The sequence below is a fragment of the Siphateles boraxobius genome, unplaced genomic scaffold (assembly GCF_051911475.1).
Source record: "Siphateles boraxobius isolate OS27281-9 unplaced genomic scaffold, OSU_SipBor_1 32, whole genome shotgun sequence".
NCBI classification, from domain to species: domain Eukaryota; kingdom Metazoa; phylum Chordata; class Actinopteri; order Cypriniformes; family Leuciscidae; genus Siphateles; species Siphateles boraxobius.
Window position 1 is genome coordinate 5,982,501 of NW_027508942.1, and position 9,760 is coordinate 5,992,260.

Below are 9,760 nucleotides of genomic sequence, written 5' to 3' on the forward strand. Positions count from 1 at the left end.
ATCAGACCTGAGAACCTTCCAGAAGAACAACCATCTCTGCAGCTCTCCACCAATCAAACTCCTCAGTAAAAGGCACATGACAGCCCGCCTGGAGTTGACAAAAGGCACCTGAAGGAGTCTCAGACCATGATGAAACACAGATTGAACTCTTTAGCCTGAATGGCAAGCGTCATATCTGTAGGAAACCAGGTACCGCTATCACCTGTCCCAATACTATCCCTACAGTGAAGCACGGTTGTGGCAGCATCATTCTGTGGGGATGTTTTTCAGCGGCTGGAACTGGGAGACTAGTCAGGATTGAGGGAAAGATGAATACAGCAATGTACAGAAACCTGCTCCATAGTGTGCTGGACCTCAGACTGGGGCGATGGGTTATCTTCCAACAGGACAATGACCTTAAGCACACAGCCAAGATAACAAATGAGTGGCTACGGGACAACTCTGTGAATGTCCTTGAGTGGCCCAGCCAGAGCCCAGATTTGAACCCAATTGAACATCTCTCGTCGATTGAGCATCGATGCCTAATGGAGCTTGAGAGGTTCTTCATAGAAGAATGGGAGAAACTGCCCAAAAATGTGTGCCAAGCTTGTAGCATCATACTCAGAAACACTTGAGCCTGTAATTGGTGCCAAAGGTGCTTCAACAAAGTATTGAGCAAAGGCTGTGAATACTTATGTACGTGTGACTTTATAAAATAATCGAAATAAATTTGCAAAGTTTCGAACTTTCACATTGTCATTATGGGGTATTCTTTGTAGAGTTCTTTGTAGAATATTTAGGAAAATAATGAATTGAATCCATTTTGGACTAAGGCTGTAACATAACAATGTGGAAAAAGTGTAGCGTTGTGAATACTTTCCGGATGCAACCGGATTGACCCTTGACCACAAAACCAGTCACAGGGTTACTTTAAAAAAAAATGAGATTCATACATAATCTGTAAGCTGAATAAATACGTTTCCATTGATGTGTGATTTGTTATTTGCCAATACTTGGCAGAGATAAAACTATTTGAAAATCTGGAATCTGAGGGTGCAAACAAATCTAAACATTAAGAAAATCATCTTTAAAGTTGTGCATTTATGTTCGTGATTTTGCTGAATCCACTCACAAAAATATATATTTTATATATTTATGGTAGGAAATGTACAATATATCTTCATGGAACTTTACTTAATATCCTAATGATTTTTGGCATAAAAGAAAAATCACCTCAGTAATTTCCTACCAGTACTGGAATCAAACCAGCAACCTTTGGGTTACCAGTCTGACTCACTAAGCCCATGTTTGTTGGCAATTTTATTGTGGTCCATGGTCCATAAACTCCAAAAGGGATTTTTCTACCATATGAGCAATCTCAATAGGGGTTTAACAATATATTGTGTCACAATATATCGCAATAAAAAAATGCAACAATATGTATTGTTGGCTATTGCCACAAACATACCCGTGCGACTTGTGACTGGTTTTGTGGTCCAGGGTCATATATATATATATCCACATGCAGTACGACACACACATCAAACACCTTACACACACTCTCTCTCCCTCTCCCTCTCTCTCTCTCCTCATCAGATTCTGCCTCACACTAATTAGCTTGAGGTAAAAGATTTATTGATATATTGATTTGATTTGGGTCACTTTAGTGTGGGGGTGGAAACAGGAACATCCTCTCGATCTCTCTTTAATTGGATCTGTGCTCACAAAATATATATTCTGTGTACACGCACACGTTAACTCACACACACACACACACACTAACTCGCACGCACACACACACATATATATATATATATACACACGCACGCACACATTTACCACACACAAACAGTTGCAATCGAAATGATTCAACCCCCAATGCAAATCAGTTTTATTGGCAAAATGTACAGACTTTCAGCTGTTTGCAATGAACAAATCAAACAAAGGTAAATGAAATAACCCAACACAACAAATGTTTCAAGTGGTTTCCCTAACTTTTAATGACTTTAACCCCCTGAATAGAATCCCTCACAACAGAACAAATCTGCAAAAAAGGTGTTGTCTCAAGTGTATCACTTGAGACAACAAGTGTAACGGGCCAGCTAGTAGTTGCTGTGCGAGTAAACCTCACTCCTCTGATCTCAATAGGCACTCTGGCGACAGATGCTAGGGGCTGCAGTCTTTAGCCTCCTTGTTAGAGCACCTGACTCTCATGCCGGAGACCCGGGTTCGAGGCCCGCTCGGAGCGGGTCGAGTGGGACTCGGGTGAAGGGGGTTACATTGGTGCCGTGACCCGGATGGGAGTGAGGTTTAGGGGGGTGAGTGTAACGGAGGCCAGCTAGTAGTTGCTGTGCGAGTAAACCTCACTCCTCTGATCTCAATAGGCACTCTGGCGACAGATGCTAGGGGCTGCAGTCTTTAGCCTCCTTGTTAGAGCGCCTGACTCTCATGCCGGAGACCCGGGTTCGAGGCCCGCTCGGAGCGGGTCGAGTGGGACCCGGGTGGCACACCTGATGCAACTAATCAAGGGCTTCATTAGCTGCACCAGGTGTGCTTGAGCTAGAACACATGAAATATCTGAACTGGCTCGGTTTGTTGAGTGTCATGTTTGGCTGCAAGTGAGAAATATGGCTAAGTCAAAAGAATGGTTCAAAAAGTTAAGAGAAGATATCATCGCCCTAAACAAACAAGCTTTTTCAGTTACTTTTGTTTGATTTGTTCATTGCAAACAGCTGAAAGTCTGTAAATTTTACCAAAAAAAAACTTCCAATGGGGGTTGAATAATTGCATAATAATATTGAATAGTTCAATAATATATAATATATTCATTTATTTAGATGGATTGTGTTTATTTATTTACGATTCTACACATGACATGATCTATACATATATGTTTTATTTGTATGTTTGTTTTATTGTTTATAAATAATATGTTCATGCTTTGGCAACATTGTGATACACAGTTATACTAATAAAGCTTTTTTGAAATTGAAATTGAAAAAATTGAGAGAGCGAGAGAGAGGGGGGTTTCAACAGTTTCTGCACATTAGTTGTGTTCAGTAGAGTTGATGTCTCTCTCTCTCTCTCTCTCTCTCTCTCTCTCTCTCTCTCTCTCTCTCTCTCTCTCTCTCTCTCTCTCTCTCTCTCTCTCTCAGGTATATGAAGTACCTATATCCATACGAGTGTGAGAGGAAGGCGTTGAGTTCTCCCAGTGAGCTCCAGGCCGCCATCGACAGCAACCGGCGCGAAGGCCGTCGCCCCAGTTACAGCAACAACCTATTCCGCTTTAGCCCCGCCCCCGGCTCCGCCCCTCACATCATGACCCCTCCCAAGATGCATCTTTCCGCCCTCGGGGCCCTGAACGGACACCCAGGACCGTCTCTGAAGAAGGGACTGGGTGAGTGAACATCAAAGGGGTCCTATAATTGCCTTTTTCACAAGAAGTAAAATAAGTCTCTGATGTCCCCAGAGTGTGTATGTGAAGTTTTAGCTCAAAAAACCCCACAGATATTTTTTATAGCATTTTAAAACCTTCACTTTTTGACGGTGAGCAAATGCACACGCCGTTTTTGTGTGTGTCCCTTTAAATGCAAATGAGCTGCTGAGGGCGGAGCTTCGGAGCGCGCCTGTGTGTGTGTGTGAGAGGTAATCGGAGCTAATAACACACACACACACACACTGAACATTTCAAAACCTTTTAGTGTTTTATGTTCAAACCGGAGTCAGACAAAGATGGAGAGACTCTAGAAGTGACAACATGTAGAGCAACAGGACATTTCTGAATGCTTAGTTGATGAATTGATGTAGCTGATGTGGAGTTAACTATCTTCAAGTCATCGATTAGCATATTCTGTCATGATATTCTATAAATCGCGTCCCGGGGGCGGAGTTTATGTAAATTTTAGGGTTAGTGATGTCACTAATCCGTGAAGAAGCTCATTGTAGTCGCTACAAGCCGTTTGTTGTAGTCTTTGCAGATGTTGTTTATGCTCAAACAGCAACATTACACACTAACTAAAGTTAAAAAAGTGAAATCATAATCAACCATCCCTTTAACAATATAGTTATCATCACAGCCTGGCTTTAGGGGGCGGGACTTTCTTACTCCAGAGAGCATTTAATTGGACACAAATGTGTACAAAACCCCCCTATGAAGAACATGAGCCTTGAATGTTTATGGTCTTCTTCCAGCCAAGTGAATTTTAATGAGTAGATCTGCTAAAAGTAATTCAGTGTTAGTTCAATAACACTAATATCCGGTGCGTTGAGCGAGTGAACACATGTTCATGCTGTTTTAGTGCCTGACAAAAAGAAACGCAATGTTGAGAATTGTTTGGCCACGTGTTCAGCTCAGTCTGCTGGTGTATTTGTGCTGTTAGAGCGCCTCCTGTCGGCCTGAGCACGAACTGCACCTTCACTGAGAACCGCCAACATACATGGAACCACTAAAGGTTCTTTATAGTGCAAAAATGTCCTTTATATTGTTCTTCACACTAAGTAGAAAAATTTTCTTTTAAGAACTGACCACTTAAAGGTTCTTCTATGACATCACAGTTGAAAAAGCATTTTGGAACGTTTATTTTTGAGAATGTGTTTGATGAGGTTTGTATCATTAATTCGGTGTGTGTGTTCACTGACATTCAATGAATCTGTTGAATTGTGTTATTGGTGTGTCTTGTCCATAAAATTACTGTAACAGCCTTGAGTGGTTTATTGCTATTTTTAAATTATGACAATATGATCATAAACATGTAGGAACTTCTTATATATATTATTTGTTTCAATACCAAGTTATGCATATACACAGGTGTGTGTGTGAGTGAGTCAGAGTGTGTGCATGCGTGCGTGTGCGTGCGTGAGCGTGTGTGCATGAGTGTGTGCATGAGTGTGTGTGCGTGCGTGAGCGTGTGTGCATGAGTGTGTGTGCGTGTGTGAGCGTGATTGTGTGTGCTTGAGTGAGTGAGTGTGTGTGTGCGTGCGTGAGTGTGTGTGTGTGCATGAGAGTGTGCATGAGTGGGTGCGTGAGTGTGTGTGTGTGTGCGTGCGTGAGTGTGTTTGTGCGTGAGTGTGTGCGTGAGTATGTGTGTGTGTGTGTGTGTGTGCGTGCGTGAGTGTGTGTGTGTGCGTGAGTGTGTGCATGAGTGGGTGCGTGAGTGTGTGTTTGTGTGTGTGCGTGCGTGAGTGTGTGTGTGCGTGAGTGTATGCATGAATGGGTGCGTGAGTGTGTGTGTGTGTGTGTGTGTGCGTGAGTGTGTGCATGAGTGGGTGCGTGAGTGTGTGTGTGTGTGTGTGTGCGTGCGTGAGTGTGTGTGTGCATGAGTGTGTGCATGAGTGGGTGCGTGAGCGTGTGTGCATGAGTGTGTGTGCGTGAGTGTGTGTGCGTGTGTGAGTGTGTGTGTGCGTGAGTGTGTGTGTGTGTGTGCGTGCGTGAGTGTGTGTGTGCGTGAGTGTGTGCATGAATGGGTGCGTGCGTGTGTGTGTGTGTGTGCGTGCGTGAGTGTGTGTGTGTGCGTGAGTGTGTGCATGAGTGGGTGCGTGAGTGTGTGTGTGTGTGCGTGCGTGAGTGTGTTTGTGCGTGAGTGTGTGCGTGAGTGTGTGTGTGTGTGCGTGCGTGAGTGTGTGTGTGTGCGTGAGTGTGTGCATGAGTGGGTGCGTGAGTGTGTGTTTGTGTGTGTGCGTGCGTGAGTGTGTGTGTGCGTGAGTGTATGCATGAATGGGTGCGTGAGTGTGTGTGTGTGTGTGCGTGAGTGTGTGCATGAGTGGGTGCGTGAGTGTGTGTGTGTGTGTGTGTGTGCGTGAGTGTGTGTGTGCATGAGTGTGTGCATGAGTGGGTGCGTGAGCGTGTGTGCATGAGTGTGTGTGCGTGAGTGTGTGTGCATGAGTGTGTGTGCGTGTGTGAGCGTGAGTGTGTGTGCATGAGTGTGTGTGTGAGCGTGAGTGTGTGTGCTTGAGTGAGTGAGTGTGTGTGTGTGTGTGTATGCGTGAGTGTGTGTGTGCATGAGAGTGTGCATGAGTGGGTGCGTGCGTGAGTGTGTGTGTGCATGAGAGTGTGCATGAGTGGGTGCGTGAGTGTGTGTGTGTGTGTGCGTGCGTGAGTGTGTGTGTAGGTGAGTGTGTGCATGAATGGGTGCGTGTGTGTGTGTTTGTGCGTGAGTGTGTGCGTGAGTGTGTGTGTGTGTGTGTGTGTGTGTGTGTGCGTGCGTGCGTGAGTGAGTGTGTGTGTGTGCGTGAGTGTGTGCATGAGTGGGTGCGTGAGTGTGTGTTTGTGTGTGTGCGTGCGTGAGTGTGTGTGTGCGTGAGTGTGTGCATGAATGGGTGCGTGAGTGTGTGTGTGTGTGTGTGTGTGTGCGTGAGTGTGTGCATGAGTGGGTGCGTGAGTGTGTGTGTGTGTGTGTGTGTGTACGTGCGTGAGTGTGTGTGCGTGAGTGTGTGTGTGTGTGTGTGCGTGAGTGTGTGTGTGTGTGCGTGAGTGTGTGCATGAGTGGGTGCGTGAGTGTGTGTGTGTGTGTGTTCGTGCGTGAGTGTGTGTGTGTGCGTGAGTGTGTGCGTGAGTGGGTGCGTGAGTGTGTGTGTGTGTGCGTGAGTGTGTGTGTGTGTGTGCGTGAGTGTGTGTGTGTGTGTGCGTGAGTGTGTGTGTGTGTGTGCGTGATTGTGTGCATGAGTGGGTGCGTGAGTGTGTGTGTGTGTGTGTGTGTGTGTGTGTGTGCGTGCGTGAGTGTGTGTGTGTGCGTGAGTGTGTGCATGAGTGGGTGCGTGAGTGTGTGCATGAGTGGGTGCGTGAGTGTGTGCATGAGTGCGTGCGTGAGTGTGTGTGTGCGTGAGTGTGTGCATGAGTGGGTGCGTGAGTATACAGTAATATATGCCAGGCGTTCTCCTCATCCGTGTTCTCGTCTCTCTCGCCCAGAGGACGGCGTCTCCTCTCTGCTGGCGGGCCGCTCTCTGGCTCTCGGGCCCCAGGCCGGGCTGAGGGCCTCCACACTGGAGCATCTCCGAGAGAAGCTGGAGACCGAAGCGCCGGAGAGGAAGATGATCCGACTCGCGGAGGAGCAGCAGAGACTCATGCATCAGGCCTTCCAGCACAACCTGATGGCCATGGCCTCGCAGAACCTGCGGCTCGGGGCCCCCGTCCGGGGTCAGTGTGAGGGAGGGTGTGTGTGTGTGTGTTTGTGTGACGCACTGATGTGTGTGTTAATAAGGTGTTTGTCTCTGCAGAAGAGAAGCAGGATCTGGCCATGAGTATTTCCTCCACCGGAGCAGCGAGTATCAGCGTGTCAGTGGAAGTGAATGGCATCATTTACTCAGGTATGTTTGTGTGTGTGTGTGTGTGTGTGTTTGCATGTTTAGCTATACTTTTAAGGACCAAATATCCCCACAAAGATAGTAAAACTTGAGATTCCCTACTTTTGTGAGACTTTTTGCTGGTCCTCACAATAAAAATGTATTAATAAACATGATAAAATTAGTAGTTGTTTTTTTTAATGTTTTTTCTGTGTGTGTGTGTGTGTGTGTGTGTGTGTGTGTGTGTGTGTGTGTGTGTGTGTGTGTGCGTTTGCGTGCGTGTGCGCGTGTGTGTGTGAGATGGGTAGGGTAAAGGCTGATTTATACTTCTGCGTCGGACCTACGCCGGAGCCTCTACGCCGTAGACTACGCTTTGGTTTTAATTTATACTTCTGCGTCGTTGTCCGCGTTGACGCACGCAGAGGGAGCATGTGAAACCAGAGGAAGTGGTTTGAGCAGACCAATCACAGCGCTTGCGTCCGCGTAGAATATACGCGCTGTTACATTTTTGGAGAGGTGCACGTCAGGGTACGCCGGAGGGTACGCGCGCTACGCACAGCCTACGGCGTAGCTACGGCGTAAGTTCGACGCAGAAGTATAAATTGGGCTTTAGTGTACGGGGACAGAATATACAGTTTGGGCAGTATAAAAACCATTACGCCTATGGAGAGTCCCCACAAAGATAGCAAACCAGACTGTGAGTGTGTGTGTGTGTGTTTTATAGAGAGTGTGAGTGTGTGAACGGCATCATTTAACTCAGGTAAAGCTCACTCCAAAATGCATTGTGTGTGTATATATATATTATATAATATATATATAAATATATTAATTTCGGTGCAAAACTATTAATCTAATTTTTGAAATGTGTATTTCTATAACAGGAACTCTGTTCGCGCAGAAGTCGGCGTCTGCATCTGCGAGTGTGTGTGTGTCTCACGCTCCTCCAGCTCGACCCTTCTCTAGCTCCGCCCCCAGCCAAAGCCCCACCTCTTCCTCCTCCCCCAAGGGGCGGAGCTCCGCGGAACCATCCACTAGCGGCTCCCCGTAACCCGAGCCGACCGCAAACTGTTGCACAATCAGTACCTCATTCTCTCCTGTCCACATCGGCTGTCCGCGTGTTTAGAAATATATTTACGGTTTTCGCACACGTAGATGGACACATATGCAGAAAACAACATCGCTGGGCCTCATTCAGGAATCACAAGTTAACCGTTCAAAAACACTCTTACTGTAAGCCAAGGCAAGTTTATTTATATAGCACATTTCATACACTATGGCAATTCAAAGTGCTTTACACAGAAAGGAACTAAAATAAAAGCAAGGACAATTAAAACAGTTATAAAAGGAATTAAAAGAGATATAAACCTATATCTAAAACCAAATCAATTCAATGTAAGAATGGATTTATGAACGATTCATGCAGGAATTTGTGCTTGTGTTTCATGAACGACGCCCGGCGTTTAAGAAAACGCTACATACAATCAAACGCTCAGCCAAACGACGGGCAGGTTTTACAGAACTTGAAGATTTTTATTTAGAGTGTGTTTCGATCTGTCTTCTGATTGTTTCGTGACTTTTTTTCTTCCTGAATGAACTTTTTCTCTCAAGTTTTCCTCATTTTACATTCATACCTCAAACATTCATCGGTGGAACGTTACGGGAATGTCTTTTACCTCAGGATCTGTAGTTCAGACCTTTTCTGAATGAGTTTTTATTTTAGTTTTTTTTTTTAGTATCCATTTAAATTCGTCAGAATCAGAAATGCTGACGTGGTTTTATGACGGGACCTCGCTGACTCTCTTCTATGCATCCGTCTGGACCCGAGGACGGGATCGCTAGGGAAGAGGAGAATCCCGGGATCTTATATACGCTTCTCTCAATCGTTTGATGAAGTCGGAGCCCGTCTGTCTCAGAACAACAGTGGAATACCTCAGAAACCAGCTGAATGTCTCAGTCGATGTCTGAACGAGCGATCGCCCGCTCATGTGTTTATTTCATCTGGATCTCAGGGCAAGTTTTAAATATATATGGGTGAATCTCGTGAAAATCAACCACAACAAAAAATTTGTAAATATATATTAGTGCTGTCAAATCAATATATCATGATTAATCACATCTGTGTATATACACAAACTTTTATGATAGATGCAAATAACCGCGATTAATCGATTTGCCAGTAATAATATATATATAAATGTATGTGTTTGTGTGTGTATGTATATATATTTTAGTGCTGTGCATGTATTAGTGTATGTATTAGTGCTTTCAAATCCAACAATTGCGATTAATCACATCTAACATAAAAGTTTATGTATATACACAAACTTGTTAGATGTGATTCATTTTAAAGCAATTATATATGTATGTGCATATATATATATATATATATATATATACATTATTTATTAATTAATCATGATTAATTGATTTGACTGCAATTATATATATATATAAATTTACTATATATTATTATATATAATACATATTTGTGTGTAGATATATA

At 44.5% G+C, this 9,760-nt stretch overlaps 1 protein-coding gene across 1 annotated transcript in view; it reads left to right on the plus strand.

Moving 5' to 3' along the window:
* Nucleotides 1–9,397, plus strand: part of LOC143700911 (AT-rich interactive domain-containing protein 3B) — a 67,849-nt gene extending 58,452 nt beyond the window's left edge. Inside the window, exons 6-9 of the mRNA XM_077194674.1 lie at nt 3,135–3,376; nt 6,884–7,111; nt 7,192–7,281; nt 8,139–9,397. Coding sequence (XP_077050789.1) covers nt 3,135–3,376; nt 6,884–7,111; nt 7,192–7,281; nt 8,139–8,305 — 727 coding nt within the window. The 3' untranslated portion in view covers nt 8,306–9,397. The remainder of the gene's footprint in view (nt 1–3,134; nt 3,377–6,883; nt 7,112–7,191; nt 7,282–8,138) is intronic.
* The last annotated feature ends 363 nt before the right edge of the window (nt 9,398–9,760 follow it).